At 39.2% G+C, this 22,622-nt stretch overlaps 1 protein-coding gene across 4 annotated transcripts in view; it reads left to right on the top strand.

Annotated features, from left to right (window-relative positions):
• SHC3 (SHC adaptor protein 3) overlaps nucleotides 1-22,622 on the top strand; it is a 171,633-nt gene that overhangs the window by 57,892 nt on the left and 91,119 nt on the right. For all 4 annotated transcript variants that reach the window (XM_054502226.2, XM_054502228.2, XM_063649672.1 and 1 more), the window contains one exon: nucleotides 7,602-7,672. In XM_054502226.2, the coding sequence (XP_054358201.1) occupies nucleotides 7,602-7,672 (71 nt within the window). The remainder of the gene's footprint in view (nucleotides 1-7,601; nucleotides 7,673-22,622) is intronic.

Genomic DNA, 22,622 nt, shown 5'->3' on the forward strand with positions numbered 1-22,622 from the left:
TATGGCCTTTGAGTTTTAGGTCTTGTTATAAAAATATTATTCTCTAGTTTCTTATAATGCTTTTATATCTTGTTTCTTAGGTTTGGCTCTTTAACCATTTTAGTGTTTATATTTGTGTATGGGGTACGCTGGACATGCTGGGGAGAATATCCCATTCTACACCACAGTAACACATGCCTTACACAAACTTGCACAATGGCGCTGGGCTAGGCTGGGTTGCTCCATGTATTCTCTTCTTAATGTACTAGCTAATCACAGCATCACCTTATGGCTCATCCTTTCTTCAATGGTTCCCACGGACATGTGTGCTCTTTCTCCTGGACTGTCTTCTAATTCCTTGTATGACTCGCCTGTTCCCACATTATTTTCACCAGTTCCTTTTTATCTTCTTCAGAAATTTCTTTGTGTTCTTAAGGATCATCTTTTATTACATATACTTTAGAATTAATTTCCCACGTTCTGGGGGAAAAGTGCTGTTGGAACTTAATTGTCATCACAGTCAAATTATAGATTAGTTTGGGGAAGAATTGGCATGTTTTCTATTGAATCTTCCAATCCAGAAAGCATGGCATGTCTTTCCACATAAGCAGGTTTTCTTTTATTCATTCATCTTTCATTAAAGTTTTCTTCAATTTGATTTTGTACATTTCTCGTTAAATTCATTTTATGTTTTTTCTTTCTTGCTATTGTAAACAAGGTATTTCCCCATATTAAACCCCTGTTTTCTTTTGCGAGCATTTGTCTGATATAGAATATGTTTTATGTATCTAGTATTTCCTTTGTCTTCTTTTCATCACTTTGTTTAACCCATACATATTTTTAACCAGTGTGAAGGGCTTTGACTTTTAATTGGCAGGTTTGATGCATTTATGGTTATTGTAATTACTGAGGTATTGGGAACTATTACTGATGTTTATACTTTATCTTTGCCTTTCATCTGTGCATATTCTATTTGTATCCCTTCTTTTTATTGGCTGGGCTATTTTTGTTTCTTTCTTTTGTTCTGTAGCAGTTTGAAGGTCTCTTATTCTATTCTTATTTTTACAGTGGTATACAATTTTTTACACACATATATAAACATAATTTTTTACTGCTACCTAGAATTAATCAGTTCCGGACCTACCTCCACAAAACTGAACAGCGCTTGGCATGCTATACCTTTTCTTCTCCCACCTCTCCTTGCCGTCGTTTCCTTACCTTCCATATTTAGATCTCCTGAGATACTAGTTTCTGATCATTGTAAAAAATACGTATTTAAAGTTACGCATCAATAATTATTAAGACATAAGGTGTATCTGTAACTTTTACTGATTCTTTTATCGTCATTGTTTCTTGCAGCCCACATCCTCCTCTTCTTTGTATTCATTGTTTTTCTGGAATAATTCCTTCAGAGTGTCTGTGGGTGGTTAACTTTCTGAGTCCTCGCTTTGCCCTCCTACTGGGATGCTAGTTTGGGTGCATATAAGATTCTTGGCTCAATATTTCTATTCTTCAGACTTTTGATGATGTTATTTGTCTTCATGTATTTGGTGCTGAAAGAGAACATTAACATTCCACACCTCCTTCCTTTTTAAGTAACCTGTCCTTTTTTTTTTTTTTCCTACTCCTGGAAAACTTTTAGAATGTTTCTCTTGTGATCTGTGTGTCTGAAATTAGGCAGCTGTGGTCCATGAGTGCATCTTTCTTTGCATTTCTCCTGGGAGCCATGAAAATGTGACCACCCCTGTCTCTAACACTAAACATTTTGTTTTGCTGATATTTGAATATTTCTTTTCTTCTTTTTAAACTTTTCTTTTTCTGGAGTTCCTATGAGGCAGATGCATTTAAACTCTAACACTTTGCATTTCCATTTGTGTTTCAGTCTTTTTGGCACTAGGAGATTTTCTGGGCTCCATTGTTTAGCTTTCATAATCCAGTTTTGTATATCTCTGGAGCCCACTGCTTGAATTTTCTCTTTTCACCCTAAGTCAATAGATTTTGTCTCTGTTAGCAAAAAAAAAAAATAGGTAGAGATGGAATGGAAAAAATTAAACTCTCACTCCCAGTGGTGACCAATGCTTTGAAAAAAAAGTGCCTTGGAATACAATGTAGAAGAGAAGTATAGACTGTAATATGAAATTTCAATCAGAATCTAAATCATTTTTGAGGGGTAAGGAAACTTCACAAAATGATTTTAAATCTCTTCAGAAAAAATACATACAAGAGACAGCACTTGACAAATGAAGAGAATAGAATTCAGGTAAAAGTCCACACAGAAATAGGTATTTAATATACTGTCAAGTTGGCACCTCAGTTCAGGAAGAAATGGATGACTTATTAAATAAATGGTATGAACATGAGTGACAGTCCATCTGGCAGCTAAATATCATAACTCTTCCCATATCCTATGTAGACAAATGCATTCCGAATGAATTGAAAAGCTAAATGAAAAACATTAAATAAAACAAATAAATGAATGCATAAATAATAAATATTATTAAAATAAAAGTTAGGAGAATATTAGTAAGAACTTAAGGTTAGGAAGACCTTCTTAAGCAAAACAAAACTCTCAGAAGCCATCTAGAAAATGACCAACATATATGATTATTGTAATTACTACAGTCATAATTTTCTTTTTTCCCAAAATACCTCTAACAACTGAAAGCAATAATTTTTGTCAGATAAAATATAGATGCCACCAAAAGAAAAATGATTGAATAAGAAGTTAACATCAATTAATCTAAAAGAAAAAGATAAATAACTGAATTGGAAACTGGGCAGAAAGATATGAACAATCAAATAACAGAAAAAGAAATGCAAATGGCCAATAAGCATGTGAGAAAAATCACCTTATTAGATTTGAGGGAAATGCAAACTAAAACAGAATGAGTTACTTTTGCTCATCCTTGGCAAAGATTCAAAAAATTGACACTGCCGTACTGGGAAGGACAGAGACCACTATGCTTGCTTGTGCTGGGTGATGAGAGGACAAATTGCTGCACATCCTTGAGAGGGCAATTCAGGTCTGCGACATTGGTGCTGGTATTCACATTCACTGCAAAGGTGGTGTTGCTGGTAATATAACTACAAGAAATTAGGCCCAGGCTACACATAACTGTGTAAAAGAAGTGGTGGTATTTACATAATTCTGTGACTATATGTTAGTGGGTAGTAACCACATCACTCTTCAATGTACATTGTGATATTTACATAAATCTGCAACCTCGGTTGTGATCTTAACATAACCCTATGACAGAGGAGCAGGGCATCATCCCGAAAATCTGTGATGGTGATTATGGTCATATTTACATAACTCTGCAGTGTGGATTGTTATTCATGTGATAGTGGTGACGGTGGCATTTCCTTGATTCTGTGCTGGTGGATGTGGTACAAACAGCACTCTGTTACGGTGTCAGTGGTACTTACATAACTGCAGCATTGTCATGGTATCCACATAATTCTGCCATGTTGTTCATGGTATTCATTTCACCTTGTGACGTTGATGGAGGTATTCACATAATTCTGTGATGTTGATGGTGATATTTACATAACTCAGTGATGCTGCTCACGGTATTCACATAGCTGTGACATGGGAGGTCATAGTATTCATATAACTCTGAGTGTTGGCATTGACAATTTTGCATCATTGTTTATGGTGTTCACATAACTGTGATGCCAGTTGTGGTTTTCACATCTGTTGGTGTTGTGGTGTTGGTGTTGGTGGTATTCACATATTTCTGCAGCTTTGGTTGTGGTATCCACACAACTCTGTGGCATTAGCCACAGTATCCATAAACTCTGTGGCGGTGGTGGTGGTTGTATTCACGTAACTCTGTGATAGTGGTGGTGGTGTATCCACATCACTCTGTGATGTTGGTTGTATTCACATAACACCATGATGGTGGTCACAGACTGCGAAGTTTGTCATGGTGTTCACATAACTCTGCAACGTTTGTTGTAGTGTTGACATAATTGTGCAACACTGTGGTACTGTTAGTCTCATAACATGATGATGTTGTTGGTGATGTTTATGTAATTCTCCACGCATGGTTGCGGTATTTACATGACTGCAATATTGGAGTTGATGGTGGGGTTCACATCACTGTGAAATTTGTCGTAATAGTCCCATACTGTAGCCTTCATCACAGTATCATGTAATTTTGCAACATCGATGGTGGTACACACGTAACTGTGCTATGGTTCTGCTGCTGATAGTCACATAATTGTGACATTAATTGTGGTACTTGCCTAACACTGTGACATTGGTGGTGGTGGTATTTACGTATTTCTGCAATGTTTGTGGTGCTATTCACATAACTGTGATATTGATCATTGTATTCACATAGTTCTGTGATGATGGTGGGGGTTGTGTTACTCTAAGTGCAAGAGTGGTGATTGTAATCAGGTAAATCTGTGACATTGTTATTGCTGTTCATGTGACACTGCAGTGTTGTTGCTGGTGGTCATATAACTCAATGACATTACTCATGGTGTTCACACAATCTTTTGAAAGTGGTCCTGGTATTTGCATGACTCTGCAATGCTGGTGGTAGTAGGGTTGACATGCACTGTGCAGTTCATCATGATGTGCATGCAACTCTAAGATGATTGCTGTGGTATTCACAGAACTGAGATTCATCATGGTGTTAACATAATTATGCATTTGTGCTGCTGGTGGTATGCACATGGCACTGTGACATTGCTGATGGTGGTATTTACATAATTCTCTATTGGTGGCAGTGGTATTCACAGGAACCCACGACATTTGCCATGATAGTCACACAATTTTGCAGCATTGGCGGTTGTGGTATTTATAATATCTCTGACAGTGAACGTGGTGTTCCCATAACTCCCTTGCTGGTTATGGAATTCACATAATTCTGCATCATTGTTGTTGGTGGTATTCATGTAGCTCTGTGGTGTTGGTTATGGTGGTATTCACAATATTCTGTGATATTGGTCATGGTTGTAAACAGATAACTCTGCAAAGTTGGCTGTGTCATTCCAATAAATCTGTGAGGTTGTTAGTGGTGGCATTGACATGACTCTGCAATGACAGAGAAGATAGTACTCATCTAACTCTGAGATGTCAGTCATGTTATTCATATATTCTGTGAAGTTGCTGCAGGTGGTACTCTACTCTGGTGATCATGATATTCATATAACTGTGATGGTGGTCATGGTATTCAAATAACCCTGTGACTTGGTTGTGCGAGTCACATAACCCTGTGATGGTAGTGTTGGTGGTATTCCCATAACTGTATCATTGGTTGCCTATTTACATAGCTCTGTCATGTTGAACGTGGCATTCATATCATGCTGCGACATCAGTGGTAGTGGTATTCACCTAACTTTATGATACTGATGGAGATTATGTTCACATAACTGTAGTGTTGCTGCTGGTGGTAGTCTTATAAACATGTAATGTTGGATGAGGTTGCAAATCATAACTCTGCAACAATGGTGGGGGTATTTATATAACTCTGCAACTTTGATCATAGTTTTCACTTAACTCTGTAATAATGGATGGAGTATTTGTATAATTCTGTGACTCTAGTCATGTTATTTATATAAATATACTCATCACCTAGCATCCACAGAGTGGTTTCAGGACCCTCTAGGATACCAAACTCCATAGATGCTCAGATCTCTTATATAATGTGGTATAGTATTTACATGTAGCCTGTGCACAGCCTCCTTTATACTTTGAATCCTCTCTAGATTATTTATGATACCTAATATAATATAAATGCTATGTAAATAGTTGTTACTATATTGTTTATTTGCACTACTTTTATTTTTTTTTTCTATTTTCAATCCACAGTTTGTTGAATCTGTGAATGTGGGACCTGCACACATGTAGGGCTGATTGTATACGTCCATGGAGGGGCAGGTATTTTCAAAACTCTGTAATAATGGTGGTAGTGTTAACGTAACTCTGAATTGTTCATAGTTTTCAAATAACTCTATGGCATTGGCATGATATCTACATAATTCCACAATGATAGTGGTGGTATTCGTGTAACTCTGCCACGTTGGTTTTTTTGTGGTATTTTCATAATTCTCATAATTCTGGAACAGCATGGTGATGGTGGTATTCCCGTATTCCCACAGTTCTATGACATTGATGTTCATGGTATTCACATAACTTTGTTGTCAGTTGTGGTATTCATATAACTTTGTGACATAGGTCGTGGTTTTCACGTAACTCTGCAATGGTGGCTTTGGTATTTGGATAATTCTGTGGCTTTGATGCTGGTGGTATTCACATAACTCTGTGACATTGGTCCTATTATTCACATGAACCTGTGATGTTGGTTGTTGTAATCACATAACTCCGCAATGTTGATGGTAGCCTAATTCATATTTCTCTGTGACATTGGTCATGGAATTCACATAACTGTGATGGTAGTGGTGCTATTCAAATATCTGCCTTGGTAGTGGTATTCTCTTAATGCTGCCACAGTGGTTGAGGTATTCAAGTAATTCCATGATGATGTTTTTGTGGTAGTCATATAATTCGAATGGTGTTAGGTATGGTAATCCCCTGAGTCTGCAAAGTTTGTTGTGGTCTTCACATATCTTAGTGACAATAGTGATATTGGTGGTGGTGCAATGGTGGGAGTAATAATCACGTTTATGGGGCTACAGACAGGCTCAGATAAATTTAAAGTTATAAGAAGATACGACAAAGCCAGCCTCCAATTCACATTTTCTAAATAATTCACATGCAGTTTTTTCTTTTTTTTCTTTTTTGAGATGGAGTCTCGCTCTGTCGCCCAGGCTATAGTGCAGTGGCACAATCTCGGCTCACCAAATGCAGTTTTTTCTGTACCATACCATGAGATCTCCTTCTGCTAAATCTAAGGCATTTATCTAAAACATCTGTATCTCCGTCAAACTCCCCAAGGGCTTTGGAACATAACTATTGGATCTAGTTCTTTATCCATAACTTTAGCTATGTCCATATACTTACACATATACATTTTCATGTGTGAAACTGATCAAAATTTAGCTGTGCATTTAGATGTATAAATCTGAGCTTCTAAAAATTTATGATCATGCAGAAGATCTGGTAAACCAAAGTAAATCACCTTTGAGGGTAATCTATAGTTCATAGAACCCAAAATATGTTTATCAGATAATGACATTTAATGTTGATGAAAATGTTGGTCATATCATGTTTTCATTCTTTCTCTAAAAACTGTAAACCTGTAGAAGCCTCGTAAAAGACTAGAAATGCAATGTTGAGGTCTGGGTGGTGGTTTCATGGCAAATATATGTTTAAACAATCATTTAATTAAACATTTAAGATCCCTGGATTTCACAGTATATAAGTTATACTTCCATAAAAGCTTTAAAAAGTGTACATCCAAATAAGATGAAAATACTAACAGGTTTTAGAAAAATCCAGTGTAGTGCCAATCTAACCACTCACGATATTTTCTTGTGGCTGTAAGTTATTGCTTTTATAGAAACAAAACAAAGCCTCACCCTAGAATTTAAAGTTAAAATGTGATTTAAGAAATGTGTATGGCTCCCAAAAATGCCCTTGTATAGTTAGGAGTTGTCTCTTTATCTCAAATCTCAGGGCTCACGATTTACATTTTTTCCCCTTGCAGTACTTGGGGTGCATTGAAGTTCTGCGCTCAATGAGGTCTCTTGACTTCAGTACAAGAACACAAATTACCAGGTAAGCCCTCTTGAAAATGGACACCTGTGATTTTACTTCAGAAGGAAGGATCTCAGAGGTTAACAGCTGACACATTTTTAGAAGAAAAGACCGGCCCTTGGTGGGTTAGTGGCTGGTGACAGTGAGTCAGGACTGTCCTCATCTCAAGACATGTGCTTGTTAGTCCATGTTTGTGATGTATATCTCTCAACCAAAGTACCTTGAAGGACACTCTGCCCTTGCACGCTCTTTTTATAATTTAGCTGCAGACATATGGAGCAGCTGAGTATTTATGTTTGTTTCTTTAATGTGTGAAACTCTAACACAAGATTGGTATTTTAAAATGTACTGAACCATGTTCTTTTTAAAAAAGAAAATCAAGATGTCAAGAGAGACTTTCCAACAGTATACACAGAGAGTAAGATGCATAGAATTGGAAGCAGAAACAGCCATGGGAGTAGGTCATTCAGCAAGCAGACCAATTCTTTAAGGTGTCTGTGACTTTGAACAGGTTTTATATATTCTCCACCACCAAGTAGAATCAAAACTTCTTCAGGAGCAGTATTTAAGTACTGGTTTTTTAAAAATAAAATCTTATACTCTAGTACAGCTCCTACTAGAGCTTACACCTTTAGAAAAATGCCAGTTTCAAGCCAGCTTGAAGAGGAGAACTGGAAAGCTAGGACAGAGTCTGTGAAACTGCTACATTTCTGTGGTCAAGGAGCTTAGGTTCATTTGGTACTTATGCAGTAGCTTAATTTAAATAGTCACCTCAGAAAAATGCCTCATATTTACTTGATTCAAATCATTCTATTGTATATGTTTGGATTAGCAAGCCAAGTCTAAAGATTGAGCTTTAGAAAGCAACTGGTTGTAGTCATTAGCTGCTAAGAAACATACACACCTCAATTCTGTTGTAAGTACCATAATAATACCTCTTCCTCCTCACTGAAGAAATTCATGGTCAAAGAGTTAATGTTTTGTTTTTTTTTTCTCTTTCCTAAGTGCCTTGAGACATGTAAGTTGTGAATGTACCAACATTCTACCTGAAGGAAGGAATCCACTTCCACATATTTGTAGAAAATGGTTTATGAACATTTCAAAGACAATGGAATGGTGTTTTGAATAGACAGCACTGTGGTTAAAAGAAAAGCTTGAGTGTTTCTTAGTCAGTCATTTATTCACCTTACTCATGAAAAGGTATGCCAGTGGCATCACGGTGGGCAGAACACTGTGCCACTGACTGGAGGAATATGGGAACTGTGTGAAATTGGTCATGTTCTCCTGTGTGGTGATTGTTTTTAAAGGAATGATAGTCAATTGGGAGAGAACTGTCAACCATTCCTACTGGGTTCCCTTTCTAGATGCTAGGATTTCTGAGGTGATTTCATGCCATTTTAGTTTTCCTGATGTAATTATTAAGCATCTACTGCTGATTGTGCACACACAACACACTGGACAACATGACTGTCCAGCTTTGCTAGGCCTCTCAGTGTTGGAGAAAGGTGTGTACATAAATGACTGAGGGACATTTGAGGGGCACAGAACAAGTCCTGCTCCTTGGGATAGTGGTGGGGTGGGGGAACAAGTGAATAATTCCAGTTTGCTCTTTGATGAGGATACAACTCCTGGGACTCTCTGTGGTAGAACCCAAATGGGCAGAAGTAGTAATAACATTGTAGAAGAAAGCAGTTGGAACAGACATTGATGGGTTTGGAGGTTTTGATGTCTTTCTTCAGTCCCATTCCATTTAGATTTTTGGGAAGGTGAAGCAGCATAATGGGACAAGTGGAGCATGATTCCTATACTTAAGAAATTTGGTGTTGAATTCTAATTGTGCCAGAATTGCCTTGGGTTTTATTAGACCTCTTGAAAGCTAAATTTGCTTGTCTCCATGATGCTTTCTGTCTCTTGCATCATTTGTAGCACGTGACATGTTTCTTACTTTAGCTAATAGCTGGAGGTCACTCAAAGGAAACAATTTGACAAATCAACTTCAGAATGAAGCCCTTTGCATCCAGTTGAAGAATACACAGCAATGTCTTGCAGATGTAGCACACTGTGGAGCTTTTAAGGTATCTGTGGTAACTAAGTGTTAAACATACCTATGATTAAACTCCACTGCCATGGTTTACTTTATATACTAGAGAAATTCTTGGAGGTTTATAGGGAAATCTAATGTCCTAATTGAGTTATATTATACAGGCACCAGGAAAACTGGTTTCCAAAGGCACTCCAGTCACACCTTTTATTAAAAAATATTTTTATAAGCAGATAATTAATCACTATTTATCTGTTTAATTTAAAATTTTGCCCCTACGGCTAGGCTTCACTCCCAGCATTTCACTTTGTATACACAAATGTGAGGACTCGGCTTCAGAATTGAGGTGATTTGAAAACTCCCCAGGAAATAAAATCTTCTTAGTTTGAAAGCCAAATCAAACTTGTGAAAAGAAAACATCTTTCTTTTGGAAAGGTGTTTCCTTTTTGTTCTTTTTCAGTGTATTGGCTGGGTTCTGAGGAGAAATTTATCACTCATGTCAGTGTGTGTGTATATTGCAGTTCAGAGTGTTGCTTGCTTACCTTAGTAAAACAATGAGGCATAGGTATAAATGAAGGAACATGCAGATCAGCCATCAGTGCATGAGTGGACTGAATGCTATGAAATTGCATACTTTTCTGTTGGATATTTCATGGGAGAGACTTTGCTTAGAAGTTAGCTGAGTAACTATGTGATCTTGGTATGAGTGTTAAGCATTCAGCATGGCTTTGAGTCTGAACAAAAGAGCAAACAAGCCCTGATGAGATGAAGAAGGGAGCAGGAGCCTGGAGATGCCTGAAGATGTTGCTGAGAATCACAACCTGGAGTGCATGGGGTGGTCTTCTCACCAACCCTTGGCACAGTGGGTTTCATCTTCACCTTGAAGGAGAGCAGGCCAGACAAGATCTCAGCACAGCTTCGCAACTGCGTCCACCCTCTCTTCTCTTCTAAGAGTTCACTTGGAAGGCTTGGCAAAACTCAGCTCTCAGGTCACTTCTGGCTTCCAACACTCTATAAATGCTCTCAGAAAACAAAAGTCCAAGGTAAAAACTTTCACCACACAATCCTTTCACTCCATCATGTCTCTGAGCATCCTTATCCATGTGCATTCCATCCCAACTCTATGTATGTATTCTGTGTGCATGAGCCTGGGTGTGCACCCTTGCTGGACTTCCTGAAAGGGTGCCCAGACTGCATGCTGGGCACCATGACCCGAGGGAGGGACCTCCTTCACCCGTGCATCCTCTGCAACCCCTCTACCTCTCTCAGGACATTTCTGGGTTGCATGGACATTTAATCACAAGTTCATTTGGGAATGGAAACAATGCATATTGTGCAGTATTAAGACAGGCTGCATTTACTAACAAGATATTTGTGTTGTTTGTAGAGGATTTCCTATCCCCAGGACCTGGCCCAGGCTGAGAGAAGCTGTGTGGAGTGGAAGATGGACATTGAGGAAGAAGGGCAGGTAAGGTCAGACCTCCTTGGAACCTCAGAGAATGTCAGAAGTCGAGGAATGCTTCGAAGGTTCCATTACACCTGCCCAGCTAAATGATGTGTATTCCCAGATGCAGGGCAGTGGGATCTGAATATTCTTTGTTCAGATTTTGTGGTAATAATTTCTTCTTTGAGAGTGGTTAGCACGAACTCTACTAAGTGGACATGAATTGGCTGCAGCTGTTCTATGCTAATGAAGGGCATTCTGTTAGTGTTAGGGTGACTTTCTCATTTTTGCAAACACTGGGATGTAACTCTGAAGAGTCTCATATTTGGAAATCCATTGTATAAACCATGCTAAGATGTTTTTACAACTGGTGCAGGGTATAGAAAACAAAGTAGACTTTTATTCATGGGCTTCCTGAGATCTGATAAGAAATCTTATCCATAAATTAGATTTCAATTAATCTTCAATTAGACTTCAGTCATGCATCAGGGATACATGTGTATGTGTGTATATGTGTGTGTGTGTGTATGCATTTTTTTTTGAGACAGTGTTTCACTCCTGTCGTCTAGCCTGGAATGCAATGGTGCAATTTTGGCTCACTGCAACCTCTGCCTCCCAGGCTCAAGTGATCCTCCCACCTCAGCCTCCTGAGTAGCTGGGACCACAGGTGCATGCCACCATGTCCAGCTAATTTTTGTATTTTTTTTTTTTTTTTTTGGTAGAGGTGGGGTTTTGCCATGTTGGCCAGGCTGGTCTCTAACTCCTGGGCTCAAGTGATCCATTCACCTCAGCCTCCCAAAGTGGCTGGGATTACAGGCATGAGCCACCGTGTCTGGCCAGGGATAGGTTCTAAGAGATGTGTCATTAGACAATTTTGTCATTGTGCGAACATCGTAGGGTGCACTTAGGCTAGATGCTCTAACCTACTGCACACCTAGGCCATATAGCATAGCCTATTGCTCCTAGGCTACAGACCTGCACTGCATGTGTGACTGTACCGAATTCTGTAGGCAATTGGAACACAATGGTAAGTATTTGTGTATCTGTCATATGTAAGCATAGAAAAGGTAGAGTAAATATACACTATTATACTCTTATGGGACCACCTTGATGTAGTTGGCTCATCATTGACTGAAATGTTTATGTGGTACATGTACTTGATTATGATATTTCAGAATTCCTTTTTCACTGCAAAATAAACACCTTTAATGTTGATTTAAATTAAACATGCCAGGGAAAAGGAAAGGAGTGAATCTATTTTTGTAGATTCTCTGAGGCTGGTTGAATTTTGGAATTAGAACATAGAGCAGTCATGTGAATTACCTACCACCCCACCCCACCCCCAACCCTGATCCCTGTGCATTTGGGTGGTGCCGAATGGCTAGCTTTTGGATTTTAGCCTTACAGGCTCTTACTAAATGTGCTTATTCTAAACATGTTTCATGGCCAAGCCTCTCTCAGCCTGCACCTGCAGAGGGGTGAGGCCTGGCAGGAAGGGGTTGATGCTGTCTTGGTTTAGAGTCCTTTTTGAAAACACCAGCTTGCCTGTGTGCATGTGCATCCTGCCTTTGGAATAAAGTAGGCTGATTGCCTCCACTTCACTTCTACACTATTACTCTGATTTTAACACCAGCTAGAATACTATTGTACCTTCATGTTGGCTTCATGGGCATTTGTGTGCAAAAATGCATTAGACATAGGGGTGCAGGGATTATGAGTCCTCAGGGACCACAACCCAGGAAAGGAGCCCAGAGTCACAGGGCAAGAGGCCACATACTCACCGCAGTCATGGGATACTACCCCAGAAACATGGAAGAGGGTCCCTGCAGGCCTGGGAGACTTCCCAGAGGAGGGAGGGAGCACTTAAGCCAGAGTGAATTTCTCCCCCAACAATATGGCAGGTGTACGACTTGGGCCAAGTTCTCCAGCCAGCCCATCAGGGTGACTGGAATGTAGATGGTCACTCCTGACAGTCCCTTAGCTGGTCCAACTCTGTGCAGCAGTTCTAATGCTTGCCAAAGAGTAGGGACCTGAGTCAGGCTCAGCGAAGGACCATGGAGACAGTCTGCACCCATTAGGCTGGAGCCTTCCTGCTGTTAGAACACCAGCAGAGCCCTGAAACAGGGATTGGGACTCTGCTTCCTCCAGGCCTCATTCTACTCTATTTTCATGTTCAGTCCCTCAACCATAATGCATCTAGTAGGTTTATTTTTCATTTGTTAGGTTAAACAGACATCACTGTGGAAATGTCTGATCCAGCTGTGGTGAAGGGAAGGGGTCCACAAGCCATTTTCTTGGTTAGACTGAAGGTATCTTCAGTTGCATTCCCCCAGCAGCCCCTGAGACTTGGTGCCAGGAGGCTATTTGGGAGGATGCCTAGGGAGCAGTGGCGGGGGTGGGCACAGCCAGTGGGAAGGGAGAACCACCCCCAGGACCATTTGGAGCAGGGTCCCGCTGTGGGCGCTGGGCCCTTTGAGGAAGTGCGTCGGCACTGGGGAAGCTAGGATGTCTGCTCACCGACTGCCTGCTCTCACTATTGAAGGACAGTCCCCTGCTCCTCCAGGCTGCCCTGTGTGGGCTGAGAAAGCTGGAGGAGCCACCACTGAAGGGGCGAAGGCCAGATGCAGGCACTCCCAGGAGCATGGCAGCATTTACGGGACTGTCCATGTGGCTCAGAGTGTCAGGGCCTGCCAGGCGACAGCGCTGGCTGGAGCCACACAGTGTCAGAGCACTTGGCTCCCATGTCTGACTCTCTAAATTAGATTTTTTGGTTGAGGCGCCTCTGAACAGTTGCTTGGTCCAGTCTTTGGACAGCAAACTCCTGACCCCTTGGAGCAGAGCCTGTTGATGTAGGGTGAGCTTCCTACTCTTAGGGGGTGAGGAAAGGGTTCCTGGGTACTAGCCCACACTAATACTCAGCAGAGACACTTATTCCACCAATGAGATTGACCTCTCTAGGGCTGGGGTCCTCATCCAGAGAACAGGGATGACACCCCCGCTTCGAGGCTTGTTGAGAGACATAGAAATGAGACCTGAAAGTGCTGTGGCTGCACCTGGCACATAGTAGATGTTCAATAAATCTGCACGGGGTTATTACCATGAATATCCTTTTGCTACTCACTCCTGATAAAATTCTGTGTATAATAATATCAATTGCTGATTGGTATTGTTATTATTAATATCTACCAATTCAATCCAGGGTGTTTTCTCTAACTGAAGGGAAAGATTGGTTTGATGCAACAAACTGAAGTTATTGAAAATATGTGGTGATGTGGCATTAATTTTCACTTGAGCCGATATTGTCTAGTATTTCATTCTGTGTTTCTAATGATGACGATGAGGATGACACTAGGATAGAATACTTACCCTGCTCCAGACGCTGCACTAAGGTGTCATTCATACATTCAACAAATATTTATCAAACACATACCATGTCTAGTCACTGTTTAGATATTGAAGATAAAACACTAAGTAAGTGCTTACCTTCTGTTGTGGGGAGAGGGAAATACACAAACATATACATAAGTAGGATATCAAGGTGAACCATATGAACATTCCATTTTTATAGATGAAATGATCCAGTATCAGCAATTTTATATAGTTCAGCACGGTAATTTCAGATAGCGATGAGGGTGTGTGTGGTCTTTTCTCAGTAACCTTGGGAGGCAGATTGTGTGTATTTTGGGGATGAGGATACAGGATCCAAAAGTTTATGCAAATTGTCTGAGACCAGATAGCTAGGAAAGGGCAAAGTCAAGATTTGAGCTAGAACAGTCTGAACCCAGAGACTACAGTCAGGAGTAGCAGTTATACTACTGCTTGAGTAAGGGGGCTCACATCCTTCAGAAAGGCAGGAGGACTGGCAAACCCCACAAGTACAGAGGGGCATCATTACAAGACCATCAAGATGCACTTGCTGACCACTATGGTGTGATGGTCTTGAGCAGGGTACAAAGAAAATGAGTGTAAGGGTAGAGTCTGTGAGAGGCACTTGCAATCAGCTGGGGTGCAGCGGGCAAGTGCATGTAAGAAGGGTCAGCTGTGGGGGCAGCGTTGCCTCTGTGAAGACTGCACTGCCTGCATTCACCTGACTGTGCTCATCCTGGGCATGGCGACGTCCCTCCTTTCTGTGCTTCAGAAACTCTTAGTTGAATTTCCCCAAATAGTAAAAGGATATGTAACAACATAGAAATCTTCTTTAAAAATTGAATATGAATAATTTATAGAAAAGATAAGGCCCTCACTACCTCAAATAGCAAATGAAGGGTGGGATGGGGTGGGGAAAGGTTGGATTGGTGGGTGACAGGATAGATAAACTGAGGAAGGATGGGCTTGGTGTGGGGATGAAATGGGTGACCCCCAAGGTGGTCCTGCTACCTAGCTCAAGGTGGTGACAGCAAAGTACAGAAGATCTCTGTCATCACAGCAGAGGGAAAGCACTTCTCAATGTGGGCTCCGCTGCAGCACAAATTCCTTTAAGAATCCATCAGGTTGGTTGCAGAGGGGCCACAGAGCTGGTCTGTGTTCTGTGGGCACTCTGACTTGGGACAGGGCCCTCAAAGATTTGCTACACATACTTAAATCATTTCATTTTTTAGAATAGTGGTTCTCGGACTGGAGCATACATACATCAAAATCACCTGCAGAGTTAGTTACAACATAGATTGCTGAGCCGACCCCACAGAGTTTTATGATTCAGTAAGTCAGAGGTGGGGTGTGAGAATGTGAACTTCCAACAAGTTTTCAGGGGTTGCTCATGTTGCCCATCCAGGTACCCCAGTTTGAGAACCAGTATTTTAGAGTTCTGTTTTTAACTTTGGAACCATTTGCAACTACCATCTATGAAACCACAGCTTTGAAAACGAGTCTGTTTATTTTTTTCAATTGATCCCACTCATCCAGAAATTTTAAAAATGGAGAACATAGATGACTTGGTGACTGAGAATGGTTTAATTAGAATCCATAAAATGAATCTGTGGTGTTCATTCCCCTACTCTCCTTGAGAACCATCTGGCATGGTGCATTTTTATAATCCTCATGCCAGAAGCACATTTGTGTCAAAATGTACCTCTCTGATTGCTCCTTTTCTGTCTCTTCCTCTGAGTTCACTTATCCCCCAAACATATCATTCCATAGGGATCCCTTTGCTCTTGACAGAGGCAGCCTCTGGTAGTAGGTTTAGAGTCTGACTATCTGGGTTTTTGTCTAGGATCCACAGTTTTCCAGCAATGTGACCTTGTGCGCATGACTTAAGTCCTCTGTTTCTCAGTTCCCCCATGTTTAAAATGGGATTCACAATGGCATCTCCATCATAGGGCTGAGAATTAGTTGAGCTAATATCTGAAAAGCATTTAACATGCTGCCTAGGAAATGCAAGAGCTCAAACATGTTGACAAATACTGATATTCTCATTTTTATTTTATCCTCTCCGTATTGATAATCTCATTGCTTCAAACAACACTTCCAGGTATATAAGTCACAAATCTCTATCTCCACATCCGAATTTTCTCTTAAGGTCCAGGCCTGGGCTATGGTAGCCTAGCCTGCTGGATATGTCTTTTTGGAGGTAGCCAAGCAGCTGCTGAGTCCTGAGTCCTGGCTCTGCAACATTACTTCTCATAACTTCACCCATTCTCCCCTCCATTACTGGGGTCAGGCTCAGCTTTCATCTCTGAATTCTTTTTGTAACTGCAATCCACGTGGTCTCCCAAACTCAAAAGCTTGGAGTCGGTTTCATCTCATCTTTCTCCCTGTTCAATTACGAATACCTGTTGATTCTCCCTCAGAAGCTCCCTTGTCATTTCTCTCTTTTTCCCGTCTCTCTCTCCTTCAGTTTCCTTTGTTCTTGTGAATAGGTTAATGTGCCTCAAACATATGACTCCCTATTAAACATTGTTGCTTATCCATTCTTTGCTGAACAAATGAAAACTTTCTAAACTTAGCATTCCCTGTTAAGTTCCGCTTGCCTGGCTGCAGCACACCTTTCCAAACATTCCTCCCAACTCCCATTCAGTGTATCCTCCACACTGAATTCCTGCTGTCCATTCTCCTGGTCCACAGTACATGCCCCACCATCACCCTCCAGGCTAAATATTGAGCCACAGTTGGATTTACTTTTGTCCTGAGCTACAAGGCCACTATGTTCGTATTCATCTAGAGACTTTGATTTCATTGCACATCATATTGAACTTTTAAAGACACAGAACATTTTTCATCTACTTTTAAAGACAGTAAGTCCTCACTTAACATCATCAATGGGTTTTTGGAAACTGCAGCTTTAAGTGAAATGGCATATAACAAAACCAATGTTTTTTTTCTCACCAATGGTATAATGAAATCACTTTGCTGTACATTGTTTAGCTTAAAGCCAAAGTTTCCAAGAACCTATACATGACATTAAGTGAGGACGTACTGTATCATCTGCTGTTAAACATTTCATTATTTTATAACCACAAAAAAACTGCCAATTAAAATATGACACAATGCTTTCATATCACTTAGAATCAGTTCATATATATTGAAAACGCTATTTTGGGTTATTACAGACAGACTTATATCATTATAACACTTGCACATCTCTTAAAAGGAAAATACAAGCAATATAAAAAAGGTATTCCTAAAATTTTCTTCAAATTCAGAGTCTAAATATACAGAATAATTTCTTGATCCAGAGTCATTACCATCTATTTTTTTCCTAAGTTTTATTGTCCATTAGGTCATTCGAAGAGCATCGGAAATGAATAAATTTGGAATCTGAAAAAAGATAGAGGAAATATTGAAAACCAAAGGTGGTTTTTAAAAAGATCAATGCCATGATAAACTGCTAGTTAGATGGATCAAAAAGAGAGAGAGAAGTTCAAATGACCAATATCAGGAACAAAGGAGAGGCCATCATCCTTTTAGATGCTGTAGACACTGAGAGAATAATAAGGGGCATTAGGGAAAACTTGATGCTAATGAATTTAACAACTTAGATGACATGAACAAATTCTTTGAAAGATACAACTACCAATGTTTGCTAAAGAAAAAAATAGATAATCTGAATAGGCCTGTATCTATTAAATAAATTAAATGATTGTAAAAATATTTTTAGAGAGAAAACTCCAGGGTCAGGACCACTAGTGAATGCTACCAAACATTTGAGGAAAAAATAACATCAATTCTCCACAATCTTTTCCAGAAGATAGGAGGGAACACTTTCCAGTTTATTTTAGAGGCGGTATTATCCTGATACCCAAACCAGACAAAGGTATTACAAGAAAAGAAAATGTATGAACCTAGACACAAACCCTAACAATATATAAACAAATTGGATCAAGCAATATGTCAAAAAGAAAATAATGCATTATACCCTGTAGGGGTTTTTCAAGGATTGTAAGGTTAAGTCAACATTTAAAAAAATCAGTGTAATTCCCTATATTGGCAAATTAATATATATATATATATATGAAAATCTCAACAGATACAGAAAAGCCTTTGACAAAATTCAACATACATTCATTATAAAAACTGTCAGCACACTAGGAATACAAGGAAAGTTCCTCAGTCTGATAACAGGGCATGCACTAAAAATGTACAGCCAATATCATAGTTAATGGTAAAAACTGAATACTTTTAAGATCGAGAACAAGGCAAGTCAATGCAATAAGGCAAGAAAAAAATAAAAGCCATTCAAATTAGACAAGAAGTAGAAGTATCTTTTTTTTCATATAACACGGACATCTACATAGAAAATCCTGACAAATCTACATGAAAGCTATTAGAACTAATAAGTGAGTTTAGCAAGGTTGTAGGATACAATGTCAAAATACAAATATCAATTGCATTTCTATGTACTAACAAAGGTCAATTGGAAAATAAAATTGAAAACTGACCATTTACAATAGCATAAAAACATAAAATATTTTAGTGTTACATTTAACAAAATATGTGTAAGATTTATATGCTAAGAACTATTGAACATTGATGAGAAAAATTAAAGATCTAAATAAATGGACAGATATACCGTGTTCATAGACTAAAGACTCAGTATTATTAAAATGTCAAAACCTTTCCAAATTGATTTATAGATTTAACACAATTCCAATAAAAGTACCAGTAGTCTTTTTGTAGAAATTGACAAGCTGATTCTTAAATCTAGAATAACCAACAAAAGAATTTTGAAAATCAGTTCAAAGAGAATTCACAGTGCAGAATCAGCATAGGAACAGACTTAAATGAAATAATTCTAAGCAATAAAAAACAAGTAATATGTACAACAATGTGGATGGATCTCAAAAACACTATGCCAAGTAAAAGAAGCCAGATACAAAAAGCTTCATACTATGTGATTCCCTTTATGTGACATTCTAGAAAAGGTAAAACTATTGAGAAAGAAATTAGATCACAGGTCGCTAGGATCTGGAGGTGGGGAAAAGGGATATTGGTTACAAAAGGGGCATGGAGAAACCTTTTGGGGATAAAAGAACTATTCTGTCTCTTGATTTGATGATAGTTACGTGACTATATGGGTTTTTCAAAATTCATAGAACTGAGGATGGGCATGGTAGCTCCCAGCACTTTGAGAAGCTGAGGCAGCATCACTTGAGGCCGGGAGTTTGAGACCAACCTGGGCAACATAGTGAGACCCCTATCTTTGCAAAAAATTAACAACAACAACAAAAAACCCTCATAACTGAACATCTAAAAAAGGTTTATTATACCTCAATAAATCTGACTCTTAAAAAAGTTCTCAACTTTTTGGAATTCTCTTTCAAACGAATGATACCCGTTCTGCAAGTTTTGATGCATATGTGCAGGAAATGGTAACTACTTCATGACTGCTGCCTGGCCCACAGCGATTTCAGAAATGTTAAAATATGAAAAAAAAATGCATCTTGGATCAGTTCTAAGTGGTACCTTCTCTTTCTGACCAGACTTTAAGACCCTTGATGGCACCATCTGAGTTTGGCTTTTCCTTATGTCTCATGGGCTTTTAATTAACATTTATTGGGTCAATTAATGAATTCTACAGCAGAGAAGCTCCTTAGACCTGAACTAATAGATGGATAAGTTTGTGCGATGGGAAACATAGGAAATGCACAGATAAAAATCAGGCACGAAATTTAGAGAAAATAACTATGTCTTGTGAATCAAAATGTATTCATTTTTTCTGATTACAAAAACACCAACAAATTAATATGTGCTTATTGATACAAAATTGGAATGACCTCCCATCCACAAACTCAACACTGTTAAGATTTTTAAATATCACATTTTAATTCCAAGATGCACCCTTTTCACATGTTAATATCTCTGAAATCTGGATGCATTTTATATTCACGGTGTCTTCACAGCTGCTTCTGCCAGGCCCATGGCAGTTGTGTGGTTACTGTCAGTCCTGGGCATGGGCACACTTGGAGTTGTTTGTGTCAGCAGAATTAGGTCAATGATCAGTACACCAGCATTTCAGGGAACGACAGTCCTCACTGTTGGCCAAAGTCCTTTCCCCGATCCCTTCTGGAAAGGTCAAGCATTAAAGCTTGCAGGATAGGCTTCAGTGGCTTGGAAGAAAATACTGGAAATAATCATGGAATATTCTTTTGAAAAGCTGCTGTGTCACCTACATTCTTGATGGCTCAGAGGATGATATTGCATAGAAAAGCACAAACGTGAACAATATTGAATCAAAGGGTTCAGAAGTGTTGAAATTGGCATGTGAAGAAGTTGGAGGATAACTTTAACTTATTTTACTTACCTATTTGTTTTTATATGTACAAAAGAGTGATATAGAATAAAAACTGATGCATTAGCAAGTCTAAAAGAGTTCTCTAAAAGTGTAAAGAAAAAGCCTAAGTGATAGGGAAGTGTTGTGTCATCGTCTTATTGGCTATATTTTTTCTTTACTTGTGAAACATAAAATATGATCTATTTTACAATCACTTGCTACTTCAATTCTGTTAAATATAGCTTGTAATTTCTTCATTTTTTCTATGCGTTTTCAAACTTTTGATATGATTTTAAACCAATTAAAAAGATATAAGAATACGACAAAGGAATCCTGCATATTTCTTTTTTATTTTATTTATTTATTTATTTTGAGACAGCGCCTTGCTTTGTTGCCCAAGCTAGAGTGCAGTGGCGCAATGTCGGCTTACTGCAACCTCCGCCTCCCAGGTTTAAGCAATTCTTCTGCCTCGGCCTCCCGAATAGCTGAGATTACAGGTGTCCACCACCATGCCTGGTTAATTTTTTTTTTTTTTTTTTTTGAGACGGGGTCTCACTCTCGCCCAGGCTGGAGTGCGGTGGCATGATCTCGGCTCATTGCAAGCTCCACCTCCCAGGTTCATGCTGTTCTCCTGCCTCAGCCTCCCAAGTAGCTGGGACTACAGGCGCCTGCTACCATGCCTGGCTAATTTTGTTGTATTTTTAGTAGAGACAGGGTTTCACCGTGTTAGCCAGGATGGTCTCGATCTCCTGACCTCAACTGATCTGCCCACCTCGGCTTCCCAAAGTGCTGGGATTACAGGCGTGAGCCACTGTGCCCAGCCTAATTTTTTTCCGAACTATTTAAGAATAAGTTGGAAACATCATACCTCTTCAACCCTAACTAGTTAAGTGCACGTTTCCTAAGGACAATGTTATTTTCCTACATACTCACAGCACAATGATCAAGTCAGGAATTTTAACACTGACAGAACACAATTACCTAATTTAATAGCCTAAATCCAAATTTCATCAATTGTCCCGTAGTGTCCTTCAGTGATGGTTTTTTTCTCCCTCATTCCAGGATTGTTTAGAATCACACACTGCATTTTGTTGTCACATCTCTTTCATTTCCTTGAATCTGGAATAGTTCTTTAGCCTTTCTTTGTCTTTCTTGACATTGACATTTTTTGAGAGTGCATGCTAGTTATTTTATAGAATTTCCCTCAATTTTAATTTGCCTATTGCTGTCTCATGATTAGTGTCGGATTATGCATTCCTGGCAGGAGACAATAGAAATTGTTGTGTCCTTCCCAGCGCATTATCATGGAGGTACATGATGTCACTGTGGCCCAATATTGATGATGCCAACTTTGATGATTTAATTAAGATGGTTTATTTTTATGTGCATTTTTGATATAATAGTGTTCCAACTGTATAGAAAATGTCAGATTCATCTTTCTTTAGAATCAATCATAAGCATTTTCTCATCATTAAATGCTGTTAATATTTTTTATTTATTATTGAAAAAGCACAAAGTCTAAAGTGTCTAAAAGCAATGGCGATTGAACCCCATTACTTTGCAAACTTTGGTTTGAGACTCCTTGACAAACCCCACTGGGAGGCATCCTCTGGTGGCCCACAGAGGTGACAGGCAGCCCTTAGAAAAGGCCTGTGGGAACTCCTGGCCCAGCACATAGTAGGTGCTCAATCATTATTTGTTGAAATCTTAAATTTTCAGGAATCCAGAGGAATGACTAAAAATGAAGCAAGCTGCTAAGAGCACCAGCTCAGAAGATATG

This window comes from Pongo pygmaeus, chromosome 13 (genome assembly GCF_028885625.2).
Source record: "Pongo pygmaeus isolate AG05252 chromosome 13, NHGRI_mPonPyg2-v2.0_pri, whole genome shotgun sequence".
Taxonomy (NCBI): Eukaryota; Metazoa; Chordata; class Mammalia; order Primates; family Hominidae; genus Pongo; species Pongo pygmaeus.